Raw genomic sequence first — 19,283 nt, 5'->3', positions numbered from 1 at the left:
AAGAAACCTTGAGTGTGTTTATTTCGATACTTGTCACTATGAATCTTTGTTACAACACTACAGCTCACATTGACCCCTCTTGAGATAAGCCTGGCTGCTCAGTCGCTTTACCAACTTGTGTAGTACATGTTTATACCAAAGGTTGGGTTAACTATTGCCAAGAGGACATGGCTGGTGCAGTCTCCCACACGGTACTGCATAGAATCTTGCCTAACACTCAAAGTACAGGTCTTCTTGAGTCTAGTGGATCTCAGCCATGGTTTCTTAATCTTCTTCTTTGGATTCAGCTCCAGTGGTCGACTACCTCTTAATCTTCCAGGATCTGACTTTTATGCCGGAATCCAGCCAATCAAGCAGACATGCAATATTCAAACTTGGGGGGATTGGCAGTTCTTTCATGACAGCCAGCCTCCCAGTCTGACCTGGATTCTTGCAGGCAGGCTGGAAGACAAAGGGGTGCAAATACTAGTTGTGGGAAGTGGCTTTTTAGCCCAGAGAGTCAGAAGGTGCTGCCTTTTTTACTTCACTTCGTTTTTTATATGAAGCCGTTTTTACTATGTATTTTATTTTTACATTAGAGAATGTGTAAATGCTTAAATTCCATTGAGGGGTAATGCAGTAAGTGTAAACCTACTTTCCTGCACTCGTGACTTGGGGGAGAGGGTTAATTCCGTGTAGTTGAAAACGGACTACGCTTCCCAGAAACCCGAGTGCAAGTCGCACGCGTTTCGTGTCATTCAGGTGAGACACAGCCCTTAACTCGTTCGCCTGTTTAGGCCTGTTTGCGGCCGCGAGCAACGGGATATGCTGCCGGTTTTCAGTGCCACAGGGCCTAACTACTATTTTGGGGAAGTCAAAGCTACAGAGGATGGAGCTCCAAAAAATAAAGGTAACTTACACAAGTACACAGATGAAAGCCTGGAATACTGGGCAGGGCCACTTGCACTTAAGATGTCTGGATAAAATTCGCCAGCATGGACTGGAAAGGGGTCGGCAGAGGACAGGGCAAGAGGGAAATACTACATTTAAAATTGCTTCGTTGAATGCACGTTCAGCAGTGGCTCACGCTGTAGAGGTGGGAGAGCTTATTCAAGAGTTAGATTTGGAGCTGTTATGCCTGACAGAAACCTGGTTTACGGAAGGTTCACAGACCATGTTCCATAAATTGGTCCCAGAAAAATATACCATTCAGTTCATTAATAAAGAAGATAGGAGAGGAGGGGGCATTGCTATAATGTATAAGTCGGCTATGACTATTTCACACTTGAAGAAACTAGACCGGGATGATAACACCCAGTTCGGGGTTTTCTCAATTTCGCTGTCACATACCCAAACTATGAAAGTACTGCTGGGCTACAGACCACCTGGACCTCTACTGAACTTTCTAGAATTATTAGATGCCCACCTCACATTATTGGGGAGCAAATATAAAGACATACTATGTATAGGAGATTGGAATATTTGGCTAGAAAATGATAATTTGCATCCACATCATGCTGCGCTGATGCAACTCTTAGATAATCTTGATCTAGAGCTTATTACTAGGGAACCCTCCCACAAAAAGGGACATTGCCTAGATCTTGTCGCAGCAAGAGGGGGTGTCGTTCAATTTGGAGAGACTATTCCACTCCTATGGTCCGATCACTACTTAAAATTAGCGACTATTAGAGAAATAGGACATCAGAGGGGAAAAGGACGGGAGACTGCACCAATTTGGTGCCGGAAGATGCCCGACTTATAAAAAATTCCAGGGAAGGAAATTGAAGACCAATTGGCATGCCTGGATACCAATACGACATGTGAAGAATTTTTTAGTAAGGGGGAAGATCTGTTAAGGGTAATTTGTGATAAATACGCCCCACTTGGACTTAAGACAGTTAAAAAATTCAAATCTTGGTATACCCCAGCACTGGGCCTTATGCGGAAACAAGTTCGCCAGGCGAATAAACTCTGGAGATCCTGTAAAGTAGTTGAAGACGCAGTGAAGGCGAGAGCCCGAATAAAAGATTATAAAAATGCCCTTTTTGTGGCCAAAAAAAAAACTTCCTTCAAGAAGAAATTAAGCTAGCAGGTAATCAGGCAAAAGCCCTGTTCAATGTAGTGGCAAGGTTCAGGAACCCAGAATGCATGGCAGTACCGACTGCCGACTCTAAGGAACAGGCAAATAAGTTCAATGATTTTTTTGAAAAAAAAAATCAATGACATTCATAAAAGCATCACTGAATTGATAACTGCGGAAGAATGGGGAGAATCTGGAGAAGAGGGAGAAGTAGTAGAAAGCCAGGAAGCCGAGAAGAACATTCGCTTCCAAACTATTGAGACGGAAGATATATAGAAGCTTTAATACTCAAGTTAAAACCCACTACAGACTTGGCTTTTCCTATACCAGCATGTACCTCTATTCGTTTAGCAGCCAACCTCACCCCTTTTATAACAATTTTAGTAAATAAATCCCTATCAGAGGGCTATGTTCCTTGCTCACTTAAGCTATTAAACAAGCCCAAGTTGGACCCCATGATACTAAAAAATTACCGTCCTGTGGCTAATCTATGCTGGCCTACTAAAATTCTTGAAATAATTGTTTGTAACCAATTCCAGCAGTTCGTGGACAATAGAGACATCTTGGACGAACACCAATCAGGATTTCGCCCTAATCATGGGACAGAGACTGCCTTACTGGCAGTCCAGGATGACCTACTAGAAGCTGCGGACAGAGGAAGCAACACAATACTGTTGATGCTCGATCTGTCGGCAGCATTCGACACAATCAACCACAAAATTATACTCCAACGGATTGGAAGTATAGGCAGAGCAGCTAAGGTTGTGGTGGATTGGTTTGATTCCTTCCTACAAGACAGAACTCAACAGGTGGCCCTGGGAGCCTTCCTCTCAGAGTTAATACAACTGAGATGTGGAGTCCCCCAAGGCTCAGCGCTTTCACCTCTGATTTTCAACCTATATATTCGACCACTGTTTGACATCCTGAGGAAACACGATCTACGTTTCCACTCTTATGCCGACGATACGCAGATCTATGTGGAGACAGATAATCTGCCGGAGGCATTTGAAAGGATAGACCGGTGTATGCAAGATGTCAAAAAATAGATGGCTTGCAACCAGTTACAGCTCAATGCAGCCAAAACGGAGGTAATCCTGTTCAGATCAGAGAACAAAAACAGAGGAAGGAACCCACATAACTCCACAGATCTTGGGTGAAAACATCCCGTTCTCTAGGAAAGTAAAAAATCTTGGTTGCATCTGGCAAGAAAACTTGGCCAGTGAAGCACAAGTTGGGGCAAAAATAAAAGCAGTATATTACGCCCTGCGCTTGCTTAGGAACGTACTTCCTTTTTTTAACACCCCAAGATCAGCCAGTGGTGGTGGGAGCCTTGGTAAATGCCCATCTTGACTATTGTAACAGTCTCATGACAGGGATTCCTATGAAACAAATGTCAAGACTACAAAAGGCCCAGAATGCGGCAGTGAGGTTAACTGCCCACCTGGGCAAAAGAGATCACATTTCTACATCTCGGAAAGCATTCCACTGGCTGATGGTGGAGGACCGTATTAAATTCAAGGTGGCGTGTCTGGTTTATAAATGTTACCACAAACTCGCACCCAGATACCTGAACACGAGAATCCACCAGTATTACCCTAGCAGAGACCTCCGTTCAGGAGAAACTCCTGCTATGTGTCCCTCGGACAAAATACACCTCTAAAGGAGACGGGAGGTTCTCCGTGTTCGGCCCCAAGCTGTGGAATCAGCTGCCTTTTGGCATTCGTTCATGCACTACACTGGCAACGTTCAGAAAGGAATTAAAAACATTCCTATTCAAATGAACTTAAGTAACCATGGTGACCCTAAGCCTCCACAGCTAAACATATAATATATAGTTAACATCTGCGCCCGAATGCAATTGCTTGCTTGGTGCACGTAAGAAGTTAATCAAAATCAAAGTGTTGGACTCCTTCCACAATTCCTGCATTCACAAACACTCTGGACCCTGGAAGGGCTTGGCTGAGGTCTCCCGCCGAAGATAAAATTGACACAAAGGGTTTTCCCACCCTGGAGGTCAGGGGAAGGAACAAGAAAGGACAAGGAACACTAAAATGGTGAAAAAAGAAGACGGGGTCGGGGAAGGCGTTTGGTAAAATGGGCATCCTTGGCTGCCTTTACTGCATCTGTGAAAACAGCCTGCAGTAAAGGCGCACCAAAGTTAGAAGAAGGTTCACTGCCATTAGCCATTCAAGGTAAGCTTGTCCCTGTAACCGAATTGTTACAGTGCTAGTGAGAAAGGGCTTACATTGTATCTCCCCATCACTCCACATACGGTGGGTTGTGCTGGTTTTCACCTAACAAAATGTCATATTTCTGTCCCTTCTACAAGGTATATGCCAAAAGTTGTCAAAGAGGATACAATTAAAAGAAAGCTATGGAGAGTCTTAAACATGTCACCCATAAAAAGAGAAAAAGAATCTGTGAGTGTGGAAAAAGCTTCCCACTCACTGAGGTATAGGGACCAATAATCTACCAGTCCAGCAAAAATTTATGGGGTTCTCACAAGTGAGGTAGCTTTACCTCTAACGTTAAAATCTTGCCTAACACCCTGTATGCCAAGGAATGTCCATTATAAAATAATTACCATAATGTGTGAAATGTTTCCCACAGTGTGACATTTACCACAAAACTGGTTCTGCATTGGGAGAATTTTGTGGGCTCCTGTTGACGCCAACAGCTGGCAGGAGCTATTTGTGACCCCCAAGACCAACTCCGGTCAAGCAAACATACCTGTGAGAAGACAGTGTACATGTTCGGGAACATCTAATAATGGCATTGCGATGCATCTACAAAAAAAAAATGGTTCATATATAATAGTTTGCATCTCATGTGGAAGTTAGTTTTGCGGCACGTTATGTACCATCGACTGGTTCCCCATTGATAGTTCCAACTTCATAGGTGATCCTTCATACCCAGGTGCTGCTTGTAGCTCCTGATCATCAGATCATGCATAAAGTACTGATGAATGATCTCCTACTAGCAGAACCTTAGGACAAGTCCCCATGCAAGGACATCAAATCTCATTCAACAAATGTCTTTGCACTTGTTTAAATGGTCCCTGTCCCGATATATTGATGGGCAGTGGGTGAAAAGCAGGTTTCAGCAAACACACTAACTTTAGAGCTGTTGCTACATTTTTATGAGCAATATCTGAAGCAATTTGCATGAGTTTCAGCACTTTTATGTGCATTTACATGTTAATATTATTTCTCGTTTCACCTCCATTTAATTTAGAATGTTTTGTGTGCAATGAACACTTGAAATGTCATGGTTCTGGTGCTTTTCACATTTGCTACTATTTTGTTTTAATTCCATTTTATTTTTTCAGATTACCAACAAAAATGTTACTAAGGTACCTCCACCGGTTCCCACTAAACCAAAACAAATGAACTTGCCTTACTTTGGTCAAGCCAACCTGCCTCCTCCATCGGATACCAATGCACACAAAATGCCTTCAGCTGTTGCATCACTTAACAGCAAGCAGAAACTAGCCATGCAACACCAACAGCAGCCTCCAATCTCCCAACAGAATTCACAAAGAACCGCTGTGCCTTCTGGGCCATTAGCCAACAGCCAGGATCCAACACAGACCTCATCCTCCAAACTGGATAACCCACCGGCCGCCACAGTGCGACCTTTTACCCCACAACCGGCTAAAGAGCCCCCTCAACAACTTATCCGGAAACCACAGATGGTTGCAGCCAGCTCCATTTATTCCATGTACACACAGCAGCAAACTCCAGGAAAGAACTTTCAGCAGGCTGTGCAGTCTGCTCTCACAAGAACGCAGACACGGGGGACACATTTTCCAAGTGGTAAGTCTTAATTTATTGTGCTGTAATTTAAATTAAAACTTTCCACAGAGTACAAATAACATTAAATAGTCAAGAAAAATACTTTAAACATTCATGTTGAAAAGTGTGTTATCTTCCCCGATACTAACTCTATAGTAATTATCAAAGAGATCTGAATACCATTTAACAATCGTAGCCAGAAGGCTTCACTACGTTAGTGTGTCAATATCATATATCAGGTACAGGGAACTTTTTGGTAAACTCACTCTTAACCTCCGCGACTGGAAATCCATAAGCCAAACTTGGCAGTGTCGCAATGGTGCATGCAGGGAAACGGAGACGCTGAGTTCCCCCACTCCGTTAGTAAAAGGTGAGAAGAGAACTGCACACATCCATGTTACTGCGCCACGGTTTGATTTCAATTACCAAAGTTAGTTCATGTGTAAAAGTTATCAATTTATTGATCGCCCTTTGCGATAACACGTGTTTCGGCACAAACCATGTGCCTTCCTCAGATCAGGGCAATGTTTCTTTATCAAGTTACACAAAATGTGGAGATAGTGAAAATAAAATAAAAAACATATATAAAACATGAAAGCAAAATTAACATTGAAATGTTAACCAAAAACATCAAAAGCAAAATGGGAAAGAAGCCCCCAATTGGGCCACACAGATCATATTATTGCCATATGAGTTAGCCAAAGAAGAAAGTGGACATAAAGAATAAATAGAAAAACAATTTTTAGACATGGGACCATTCAGTTTAGGTAGATCAGATAACATCCCAGTGCATTACATGATGGTAATATACGACATAGCAAGAGTTAAGTTTATGAGGAAGGGTTAAATCATACCATCCAGCCATCAGGTGTCGTAGGAATGTGAATAAAGATTGTGGAAAAAATTCATGGAGAGGGAGAAAAAGAGGAGAGTGGAAAGACCATTAGATGATTATTCGGTGTTGCATTAGTTATATAAATGGTAAAGCCCGTGTGGCCAATTCTAGCTTACCCATCGGCTGAATTTTCAGCTATGCATTAACGTAGTTGATGAATGAGTCCCATTAGACTCGTCTGAGAATAGAAATGAAAATTCTAGGTTATTGTACCATTTTTGTGAATGAGGTTAGCACCCCCTGAGTAATCCCTGTGTTCTAGTCACTAAGGCCCCAGGCGTATATCAATTCACAGACAGTATTCGTATGCCTAAGTGGATGTGAGCGCATTTTAAAATCGTGTATTCAGGTTCACATTAACGCCTCGGCATCCGTTGCCGCTGGGTTAATGGTTGCATTGAGTTAGCGATAGAAATAAATATGCGGTTCAAGATGACGTTAAAAATGCAAACTAATGAATGGGCGGTTAGAACACATGCAAATGTGTCTAAACCCGCGTTCAAATTGTATGTGCTAGGGCGTGGGTAAAAAAGAGCCCTCACATTGATGCGAGCGGTGGACAACCATTGTCTGCTTGGAGCGCGGACCCTGCATTAATTGGTGCGTTGATCGGTGGGCTTGTGAGCCCCCTAGGGGCTTACCTGAAAGCTCCAGAATACGTCTTGCGCGTCAACATACAAATACTGTCTTTCCCCTCTCCTCTTTTTCTCCCTCTCCATGAATTTTTTCCACAATCTTTATTCACATTCCTACGACACCTGATGGCTGGATGTTATGATTTAACCCTTCCTCATAAACTTAACTCTTGCTATGTCGTATATTACCATCATGTAATGCACTGGGATGTTATCTGATCTACCTAAACTGAATGGTCCTATGTCTAAAAATTGTTTTTCTATTTATTCTTTATGTCCACTTTCTTCTTTGGCTAACTCATATGGCAATAATATGATCTGTGTGGCCCAACTGGGGGCTTCTTTCCCATTTTGCTTTTGATGTTTTTGGTTAACATTTCAATGTTAATTTTGCTTTCATGTTTTATATATGTTTTTTATTTTATTTGCACTATCTCCACATTTTGTGTAACTTGATAAAGAAACATTGCCCTGATCTGAGGAAGGCACATGGTTTGTGCCGAAACACGTGTTATTGCAAAGGGCTATCAATGAATTGATAACTTTTACACATGAACTAACTCTGGTTATTGAAATCAAACCGTGGCGCAGTAACATGGATGTGTGCAGTTCTCTTTTCAATATCATACATGCCAACATTATCCATTCCATTCAGCAGATGCTAGTCCAGTTGCGGCTTTAATTTAGTTTCTTTTAATTGCTCTGGATTTCTCCATTATAATCCAGGAACTAAAAGTCCCAGAATGCAAAATCAAAACCAGGACACCACTGTGTGTCTTCCCTTTGAAATGGATAATGTTGGCATGTATGCCATTTAATTTACAAAATGGCCAACGGAAGTTCTTCCAATCAACAAAGTATTCATAAAATCAAAGTGTATTGATTTCCAAAACTAGGTCAGCGCTCACTAAATAGCCCAACAATAAAGTGCCTTAACATTTCTACCTGATTGTTAGGTTAAGAATCCTGCTGCTACTCAATGTGTGTGCCCGCTGTACCTTACGCTGGCTTTACTAGGTTTTACTCCGATATATCTCTCAGCCAAGCTTAATCCAAAGCCTCAGTGAGAGTTAGACACTTTGTGCTCTTCCATAAGCAACTTTATAATTGTTACGGCAGGGGGTACCCCTTAGTCTCCCACAGAGAGTACCGTCTCTTTGTTAGTTAATTGGCTAGACTGTGTGTTGGGGAGAATTCTCAGAAATGTTCTAATTCCCTTCTACCTTAGATACCCCAGGTTTTTTTTACAGGGCTTTAGGACTTTTCATTTCTAACCTGGAGAGAGCGATACCTTTTCCCCACTCATGTATTTTTGTGTGCTTTGGACTCTGTGTTTCTTTTGACTTTGAAGTCTGCCAAACTCCATAGGAATCACCTTCACATTGTGACGCACAGCACCTTCAGTGCAGTGGCACAGGGAAGTCTTTCAGATTTCCCAAAGGTTTAAATACCTTCTCTTGGATAAACTACGGTTTCCAAGAGCAGTAAAGTGAAATTGACTTCACTTACATTTGTAACTTTCTAGACCCAGCACACACTATCTTACAATAGGGTGCTGGAGGGGCTTCTTAGTATCCCCCTTGTCTGGTTTCTCATGTAACATTTTTATGTTACCCTTTCGTCAATGAATGGCTGGTGGCAGTGGTTTACTTAACTAACGTGGTGTGAATTTACTGCATGCTGCGTTCGCAGCTGCAGTAAAGCACCCAATGGTGCCATTTTTGACAAAATGGCCCTGGTCGTCTTTTTTCGCCATTTCTTTGTTGGAAAGGTCCTTCTTGAGATTTACTCTGCGCGCCAAACCAGGTTGGTCCCTTTGTTTGTTTTGCCTTTTGCAGGATTCCCGAGTGAAGCCCACCTCTGGCTCCAGGGTGTCTGGTGGGGGCAGAAAGCGAAAGAGGTGCCCGAAACTCCCTGTGCTTAGTCTCCAAGGAGACAGGAATGCACTCTTTGGTGATTGGCCAACTGGCTTTCCGGCAAGGACGGCCACCCTGCTGGGTGACTGACAGCTAGGCTGGAATAAATGGGAGAAACCTGTATAAAAGACGAGGCTTTTTGGCTTGGAAGGCAGAGTCGACCACTGGATGAAGGAATCCAAAGAAGAACTTGGAGGACACCTGCTGCAACTCCTGGATTGTTGGTTTGGCCGGTGAAGCCCTCATGCTGTGCTGGAACTCCAATTTCGTTTCGACTAGAGAAGCCCTGCAAGAACGACTTCTCCCCTTGAATTGGTGGTACCAATCCAATCAACTCCAAAGTAAGCCACCTGGACATCCTCTCGTACCTGAAAGGTTGAAATTCCACTGCAGTTGCTGCTGGAACCGAATATGATATGATAGGTTATGTATAACGCACATAATACCCAGAGGTTTCTAAGCGCAGACCCGGGGATCGAACCTGTGTTGTCTTGTTTCCAAGGCGAGCATGTTGCCACTGAGCTATCCTCAAGAGACAAAATAGCCAGGGCGAGGAACACCAGATTGTGTGCGTTGTTTTAAGCTGGCCAAGAGCTCCAGGAAGATCCTCCGGACTCCCAGGAAGCAGGACTGACCGAGCCTGAGCCACCTCAACAGAGTGCTGGACCCAAGATGCAAGGAAAGCCCATCTCGACAGCCAGGAACCACAGTGTTGCTATTTGCTTTAGACGCAAGGAGCTGAAACACCAAAGTGCCACTTGTTTGAAGATTGCCAGTTGCGATCGGTGACCGTCCTATTACAGTGCAGGAGTCCCCAGAAGTCTTCCACGACTGAGGCCCAGGAACACCAGGATCGGCAGAGCTGCACATGAACAGAAACCATCTGTTGCACTTTTCTTCAATCTAAAGGTACTAAACAGTCTGAGAGATCTTACATCTTGTTGTGTAACCTCACTTGTCCTCATTCGAGATTTGTCTTGGTTGCATCTGTAGAGTTTCTTTCAGCTTCATTACCTCACAAGCCTAATCAGCTTGTGGCCCTACTTTGATTGTTTCTTATCCTACAAAGACTTCTAAAGCATTGTGCAAGACCTTTACTTACCTGCAAGAAGTGCTTCAGTTCACCTTGAATTTTGCTAACGTAACATTGGCTGGCCTGGCTCCCAATATGACTCTTCTTCCTCTGCTTATGTGTCTAGTCTTCCTTCCAGGAATGGGTTAACAGACTTTGCATTGGGGGGTTATTTTGAAAGTACTTACCTGCTTAAGAATCATTGTGTGAGTACCTGTCTATTCTGAAACCTATTTTCATTAACACCACTCACAAGAATATTCTAAATGCAACAGTGATATATTAATGTCTCCAGCACCCAAACTATTGAAGTCATCTGAGGGTTTTGGTAGTGTCTGTGGGCCATCCCAAAAGGGTGCTTACTGATTTAGAAATATTAAGAGTGTGTATTTTTGAAGTGTATGTGTGTGTTGCTTTATATTGTCCCCTTCTGAAGAAGGCTTACTCTAACTGACTGTTAAATAAATTAATAAATGGTTTAATCAAGAAACCTTGTGTGTAAGAGTTTATTTGAATACTTGTCACTGTGAACTTGTCACTCAAGACTCTGTAAGTCCCCTATAGCTCACATTGACCCTTCTTGAGATAAGGCTGGCTTCTCAACACGCTATCAACCTGTGTAGTACAGACTTATACCAAAGGTTGGGTTCCTATTGCCAGGAGGTCAGGGTTATTGTAGTGCACCCAAAAGGTACTGCATACAATCTTGCCTAGTACTTACTGACTTTGTCAAGACTTTATCTAAGATGAAGTGCATCAGAACTATTGATTTTGATTTATTTAATGATGTGAGACAGTTTAAATATAAACTTTACACATATATACAATAAAATGAGAGAGAAGGGTAAAAGAAAATATTAAACAAGCAATAAAAAAAAAGAATACAATTAGGAAGAAATTTAAAAAACAAAATCAAAAAGAATCAGACTAGGTTGGGAAGGTAAAGACCTCTCTTAAAAGCTTGCAGTTCTTAATATGTGATTTCCAAAAAGTAGTAGATTATCCGAAAGGAAAAAACAGAACAAAAGAAAAGCATTATGAGACCTTGATAATCCTATACGATCACATACATGCAATTCAATGCGTTTATTCCCTCTGAGTCCTTCCCTTCCCCAAATCAAAATGTCCGCAGATAAATTATTTTCATAGGTTCAGTATCATGCCCAAAAGCCCTAAAGGATGATAATGAACTCTTCAGATCATAGGAAGGAGGGCATAATCTGCTAACCCAGTGTTCTATGAGAAGATGGAGGTGTTGGATACGCTAGATGGTAATAGCAAGAGACTTCTCACTATTCAGCCATATGCTATATATAGCTATGTGGGTTTTTATGGAAGTAGAGTTCAGGCTGTGATACCAGAACCATGGTTCTTTTATGTGTTCCAAATTATGGACCACTTCCCCATAGCATAGTTCATGGGTTTTAAGCTTGGTCGGGCAAGCTGTTAAGAGGTGTATATCTGTTTCATTAATGGAGTCGTTCTTGCAGATTCGACAGTGTCTTTCCTGCGAGGGTAGATGACGGTCTATCCATTTATTTGCCAGTACCGGTAAGCAGTCGAGACGCAGCAGAAGAAGGAAGCGTCTTGATTTACCAGAGGGACTCAGATTGAAGTACAGCTGTGGTTTCAGATAGATATGTAAAGTCTGTATTGTATAAATTGATACTTCGTAAGTTTGCTCAGATGGTCATAGTTCTCGAGCCAGTCCCATAGATCTATTCGTTTGGAAAGAGCCTTCTTCGATACGTCACTTACAGCCCTTAATGCTGGAATCCAGCCAATCTCCTTATACAGATTTTCCATACGGGTTTTCAGCTGATAGTGAGTCGCCTCCCTAGAGATTTCTTGTAGCAGTGATCTTAGTAAGAGGTTTGATGGTTGATTAGTCATCTTAGAATAGATCTCAGCTCTTTTTTTAAGTATGGTAGCTTTAAGGGAGGTTAGCCCAGTTCCAGTCTCAGTATCGCCATAGGGATGCATTGGGGGAGACCCAGTATCCGCCTCCAAAATTTACCCTCAATGACTTGGAGCCAACTTTAGTTGGTGTATACTAGTGCCTCCAATCCATATGTGGCAAAACAAACAATGGGTTTCCCCTACTTCGCTGGCTGAAGGGAAGCAACAAATAATACTACATGGAGGTCAAGCCAACGGAAAGGCCAGAAAATTCATTCAAAGGACATCATTCAACCATGTAGACAAGGAAAGAGGCTCCCCCAGCTGCCCAACAGATCATCACACATAAAACAAACAATTAATTTGCAATGTTATATTTATTTAATACAAATAGTCTAAAAAAGTATTAAATTGTCTAAAGCTCTAGTACAATATACAAAATTGTATCTTACAGTTGACTAAAAAGGTGCATACTGTTTGAAATATTAATGTCAAATGGCGACTGCTGCGAAAGGTTGCAAGTCAGTTGATCACATGAAACCTAAGAATTAATCTGGGCATGCCGTGGGCGGTGCCCCAAGCGAGCGAAGGGAATCACTCAAGTGGGGGACCCCCAGTCGCTCTGACCAGACTAATTATATAAACAATCAAATAAATATCAAAAATGCAGTCAAAATAATATTAAGTCCAGAAAACCAAACAAAGAAGGTTTCATTTCAATAATCAAATCAGGAACACAAAAGACCAAACTATGGAAAGAAATTATATTAAATTCCAAACAACAAAACAGTAAAGCACACACACTAAAATCTAACTATGGGATGCTGTGCGTCAACTACTAAGGTGTCATGAAGAAGGAAAAAACAAATAATAAATGTGAATAACATGGCACCATTGAAAAATAGTAGTTTCGATGGAAATAACACATCTAGCAAGACATGCAGGTGATGTCCATCTTCGTCAGGACATAGCATTCCCTTGAATTTCATAGATTCTGGATTGTTCATCTTTTTTCTGAACGTACCCAGGTGTAGTTAAACTTTTTTGCCTTCTATATGTTTACACATTTTTAAAAGTAAACACATTTTTCACCTAAAGCAAGGTGTGGAAGAGAAAAAAGAAGAAGAAGAAAGAAACACATCATGAATAACAGTTACATACTGATTAAAAAGTAGATGATCTATAAGTGCAGCAAGTGGGAACTCTCCCATGTCAATTGGTTTCAACAAGTCATGTGACATTCAATGAAATAAATCAATGAATAATCTCAAACAAATTGGATCTGCAACGCAAGGTATAAATATACAGTTAGAATTTTTAATTGTCTTATAATGTACATGGTAATAAAATTACTCAACAAATTCCTCCAGAGAACAAGTGAGGCAGGGAAATCAAGTAGATTCATGCTGTCCGGTTGTACCATGGTCCCGATACGAAAGGGCCCAAAAGGAAAAGAGTCGGAAAAAACAATCTAAGCTACAGTGTAAAGAACAATTGATGAAAGTAAGAAATAAGGGCTAAAGCAATCGCTGGATCTATAGGTGACTGAAAAAATACCAGATCCAAAAGTTGTTAAAGGATTGGTTGTCCAAATACAAACCACTTGTACATCAAATGTATGTAAGCTAGAGCTCAAAATTAAAAACTAGAGTCGGGCGGCTCACCTGGATGACCCAATGTGTATGTTCAGAACTTTGAGAGCGTAGCATACAAGAAGACAACACAGGTAGAGTTCAAAATTCCAGCATAATAGTAGTGTTAGTAAGAACACTGGATCCCACGGTCCACAGGGCTTGTAAGTTCCCCAGTTGGACAAAAGCGAACGTGACAAAACGAATCTGCATAAATAAGTAAATTAGTAAATTAATGAATAGATACTGTTTCTATGATCATGGTAGGGTTCCACAGTATAGAATGATTCCAGAGTAAACAGGCAAATAAATCTTAAAAGTACCAATGTAACTCACCCAACTGCATGGTCTAACTAGCATAAGAAAATAAATAAATAAATAAAGCAGCAAAACACTGCCATAGATTTGGCCGTCTGCCGGTTGCCTACTCTCTAATTAGCCCCAAAGTGAACAACCGGATGATTGTAAACCACTGTTTATAGCTGATCCATTCTCCTAATTCTGAAAAGCACAGGCCGGTTTACTAAACCGTAAACGCTGATAGCCCGTCCATCTGTTTGTTTAAGAATAGCCTGAAAGGCCGGAGCTTTAATCTAAACGATTCTTGCCTTGTTGCGAACTTTCAGGTGTTAAAGACTCCTTATCACAAGGAATCAAAGTTCAAGGCTCCCTCTAACAGTTGGCAACGAAAACAATGGAGAGGGGCATTAATCCAAAAAACAAATGAACACGGGACCAGCATGTGTGACCATAGGGACCAAAATCTGCAGATAGAGCTGACGCACGCCCCACATAGTATAGCCACAATTTTTTGTTGCAAAACAATGGATTAATGCAGTTAATTGTGCAGCTTTGGTGATTCGAGCTTGTATGCACTTAGTATATTCTCCTGTGACATCTACCTCCACACCAGATATTTATATGAGGGGGCGTATTTTATCTCAGTCCCCTCGATGACTAGCTTGGGTCTGGCGAATGTTTTTGCCGAGAATACCATTAATTGGGTTTTTTCTTTGTTAATAACCAAACCATTTTTAAGTGCGTATTCCCAGAGCGCATTGGCCGATCTAGAGAGGCTGCTGAATGTATGGTCCATAATGATCAGATCGTCTGCATAGGCGAGCACAGGACAGTGCTCGGATCCGATCCGAGGAGGGCAATTATGTACTGCAGATATCGCTGGAACTATTGACTTTGTCCCTTGACTTTGGCTGTCCTGGCTCCCTAAAGGCACTCTTCTGAACCTACCGGATTTGGTAGTACTTGTTCCCTCATAGGTTTTAACTATTGTTGCTGGGATGAAAGTTTACCTGCCTCCCTTTAGGAGATTGTAATTGTTTTACAAACGGTTGAAAGTATGTTCTAAATCTTATTCTAACCTTTCCTTTCTTTAACTCAATAACTGAAGTGGTAACTGAAAAAAGTGCAATGGCGACCTTTAATGAAGTCACTCCGTGTGCTGGAACATGTGCTGGCATAAGAAAAGTCTTTACCAACTTTTGTTGTCTTTTAAAAAGTGAATCCCATCTTAGATTGAATGTTACTAGCAGATAAGGCTTTTTAAAGAATGCTTAATTAAGCCTTGTGTATATTACAGCTCACATTACCCCTCTTAAAATAAGCCTGGCTGCTCAGTCACACTACCAACTTGTGTAGTACAGGCCTATATTAAAAGGTGGGTTACCTAATGCCAAGCAGATAAGTCTTGTGTAGTCCCACACCTGTTGGACTGCACTAGTTCTTACATAACAGGTCCCATAAAATTAGACGTCTGAAGCCCAAAAAATTTAATTCTGCCCTACCTGATACATTGTGGCTTCTGCTTTGCAAAGTTACTTATGTTTAAATGTATTGCTTTTTCTCTCTGCTGTTTCTTACATAAAGGTTATATTCCCATAAAAATATAGTGTGTGGATATTCTTACTTGGAGTAAGATAGGCCTGAAGAGCCTGGTCACAGGGCTTAAAGTAAAACTTCTCTAGAACTGATCTTGAAGTTCCTAAAGCCTGCAAATCCTAATGTGACGTGGTTGCTTAAATATTGCCACCTGAACTTCTAACATTTCCAATACATTTAGACAAGTGTTCATAGAGAAATTACAAATAACCTTACCTCTCAAACACCCAATTTATGCCCTAGAGTTATTGTGCCAGTGTAATTTGGTTTTAGGGAATAGGTTGGTGGTGGCTGTGCTTTTAATTTTGACTTCACGAAGGGTGCACACAATTTTTTCGCACTGGTAGACCATCAACCATTTTGCTTTCATGGGCTTCTCTTTACTGTTAATGACTGTTAAGAAAAAATGTTGTTTGTTGCTTTCCTCCAATAGACTTCTATGGGACACCCTTTCTTTTTAGTTCATTTGGAATTCTAGCTTGACATTTTAAAGGCAAGTAAAGTCTTCTGCCTTGCTTCCCTTGTCTTTTTGCTAATTCTTATAGGAAAACTGATCAATCCATAAGGCTATCATTACTGAGACTGTCTCTAAGTGAATTTCTTGAACTGTTACAATTGCATACATCACCCTAAAGTGAGGTGTGGTTAGGACTCTTGCTATGCTTGTAGCTTTAGCTACAGTGACTTTTTGGTTACATTTACAATATGCTTAGAGTGTACGTATGACGGTTTATATTTTTATACTATTTACTTGTGCACTTTGGCATTTACCGCAAAGGTCTTTTAAAGGTGGCCAACACCCATAGATAGCTGTGCAACAAGGTATAAGCCTGTCCTTTCGCTATTTTGTTCTTTGGCCTTCTTCTTGCCTTCTCGAGTCAGGAAATGCCATATATGGGAAGCCCTTTCCAGTGGAAAGCTGCTGCTTTCCTGGGCAGGGAGGTGCTTTGTGTGCGTGTCCTGGTGTAGGGGCTGGGACTATATGGTCCCAGTAAACATCCTGGTACCTGAATATCTGTTGCTGGCCAAATCTTGTGGTCTGTGGCTATCCGTGATTGGATAGCCACTGCCAGTTTGAATGGTGCAGGTGCTTACCACTGGTGGACCTGGATGTGCCTCCAGTCTGAATCTTGGATAAAAGGGAGACTCATGCAGCCATTCATGAGATCATTGTTGCAGCCGAGTCCTCTACGACAAAGAGCAGCCCACAGACAACACAAGGATGACCCCTGAAGCTGACCCGCACCAACTCTAGTGAAGTCCTGCTCCTCTGACTGACCTCAAGAATGCCCTTCTTGGTGCATCAACCTGTGGGAGCAACCAGTCTTGACCCCTGCTTGAGGATCTGTGCCTCAGAGCCTTCAGACATTTACCTGGACCACCCCTAGACTGACAAGCTCTCTCATGGGCTACCTTGCTGCAGTTATTGCTGTTTGTTAGGCAGAAACCTGTGCAGTTCCCTTGGGGAACACTGCAAAAGATTTAAGACTACAGGTATAGCAGTAAACCCACTTGGTAGCAGTCCGCACCACCCAGATTTACTTGGTAGCTGTGGCTGAGCAGTCAGACTTCCCTCAAGAAGAGTTAGGCAGTATGTAAAGTATACACCATAGGTACTCAAATACAATAGCACAAGCAAACACTGACCAGAGCTTGGTTTCAAAAGTATATAGTTATTTATTTATTAAACACACATAAGTTGAAATCACTCTAGCAAAAATATAGTAAAAACTCTTCAAACACAGTTATAATGAAAGCAGTTTCAACCCTTACTCCTATCTAGACAACTCTAGGTTAACACCACATAATTCGAACAGAGGTGAGTGCTTAACGTTAGATGACACTCTAGTAGGTTCAAGAAAGGGATAAAAGAAACAGAAATAGGTTAAACACACCACTCTAAGGTCCAGAACACTTGCAATAGGCTCAAAGAAGTACAAAGTCACAGGTGAGCAAAAGTCACTAGGCAGGGCCCACTCTTAGAGTAGCCGGAGCGAAAATGTGCCCAAGATCACACTGTTCGTAGGGATTCAAAGTCTTGCAAAGAGTTAGAAAGAGTTTAGAGTGGCTTAGAAAGTTTAGCCAGGGTGTCCCAGGCACTCCCAGGTTCGAAAGCCGGGGGCTAAAACTACCCCGTACAGTCGGTGGCAAGGGAAGCCAGGCAGAACACGGTACCTTAAGCGGAAAGGATCCTCCGGCGGTGGCAGTTGTTCCAGGCAGTGCCAGCAAGGCTCGACGTCGGTCAGGGGAGAAGAAGTTCTCGCTGAAGAGCAGAAGAAGAAGGTCGTTGCACTGCCCGGGAAGAAACCAGCCGCGGAGTCCTCCGGTTAAAGGGTTGTACCGACTTTCGCGGTTAGGGGTAAAAGTGTGGTATTCCGGTTGCCGGGGTGCTTCGCACGGGCAAGGCGGCCACGAGATACCTCGAGAAGCGGAAAGAAGGTGGAAACTGGTTGTCCCCACCAGTCAAGGGAAGGAGCCACTCCGTTAAGAGTTCTCCTCGGTCGTCGGGAAAAGTGGTGAGACGGTTCAGCAGGGCTCCACCGGGTGGTGTCGTCGAAGCAGGTCGGCTCAGCTCTTCCCTCGTCGGATTCTTGGTCCTGTGGCGACTTCTGAAGTTCCAGTCCCCAAAGCCCTGCTTTTATGCAGCAAACCCCCATTCACCCAGCCTAGCTGTCACTCAAACATGCTAAGTGATGAGCCGGCCGGCTCACCACTTGGGCCAATCAGGACGGAGTGCGACTTGAGTTACCAAGGTAACTCAGTCCAGGGTGCCTAAATCCCCCTCCACCCCTCCTAAGTACCCCAGACAGAGTGGCACCACTTTGGAGGGCTTCTGTGGAGAAGCCCGCCAAAAGTGGAACAAAGGGCTCCACTTTGGGTCAGAGTTACAGAGGCGAACGCCAACACCATTTTAGAATCAAGTTTTGGCAAAAAGTCCCAACCGGAGTTATAATAATAAATATATAAACCGGCGGTATGTTTAAGGCTACCGTAAATAAATAATTAAATGTGTTAGCCTAAAACAATGGGAAATCCCATAGGGAAATATTCGCGGTCGAATATAAAAAGTAGTTTCCACTGCCACCAGCCAAAACTCGATCAGGGGGGACGGAGACGTGCCCCCTCGACTAACAGACCCTGGGGCAATCGAATTGCCCCAGCCAGTACGTCCACAATATGATGGTTTGTACTGGTTCTGTTCAGGATTCAAGACTAGCAAAGTCTTTGGTGACTTTACATGCCCTGGGAGACAGTAGTCAGTCCCAGGGTATGGAGTCTATGTTGGGGAGTCCCTAGGACACCCCTGGGTCACGGCACAGAGGGTGCTGTGTAACCCACATCACAAAAATACATGAGGCCCTATGGAGTAAAAGACCCCATAGCCCATTCAACACAAGGTTTAACCAAGAAAACACACTTCAACATGTCCAAGAGTGAGGGTAAAAGAGTCTCACTTTGGCAGGAGAAAAAAAGAAACCCCAGAAA

At 42.5% G+C, this 19,283-nt stretch overlaps 1 protein-coding gene across 4 annotated transcripts in view; it reads left to right on the top strand.

Moving 5' to 3' along the window:
- The window catches only part of TP53BP2 (tumor protein p53 binding protein 2), a 642,763-nt gene that overhangs the window by 463,339 nt on the left and 160,141 nt on the right, over nucleotides 1–19,283 (top strand). For all 4 annotated transcript variants that reach the window (XM_069608638.1, XM_069608637.1, XM_069608636.1 and 1 more), the window contains exon 12: nucleotides 5,388–5,874. In XM_069608638.1, coding sequence (XP_069464739.1) covers nucleotides 5,388–5,874 — 487 coding nt within the window. The remainder of the gene's footprint in view (nucleotides 1–5,387; nucleotides 5,875–19,283) is intronic.

The sequence above is a fragment of the Ambystoma mexicanum genome, chromosome 4q, assembly GCF_040938575.1.
Source record: "Ambystoma mexicanum isolate Mex_15411 chromosome 4q, UKY_AmexF1_1, whole genome shotgun sequence".
In the NCBI taxonomy this organism is placed as follows: Eukaryota; Metazoa; Chordata; class Amphibia; order Caudata; family Ambystomatidae; genus Ambystoma; species Ambystoma mexicanum.
This window is presented reverse-complemented; position numbering and strand designations above follow the sequence as displayed.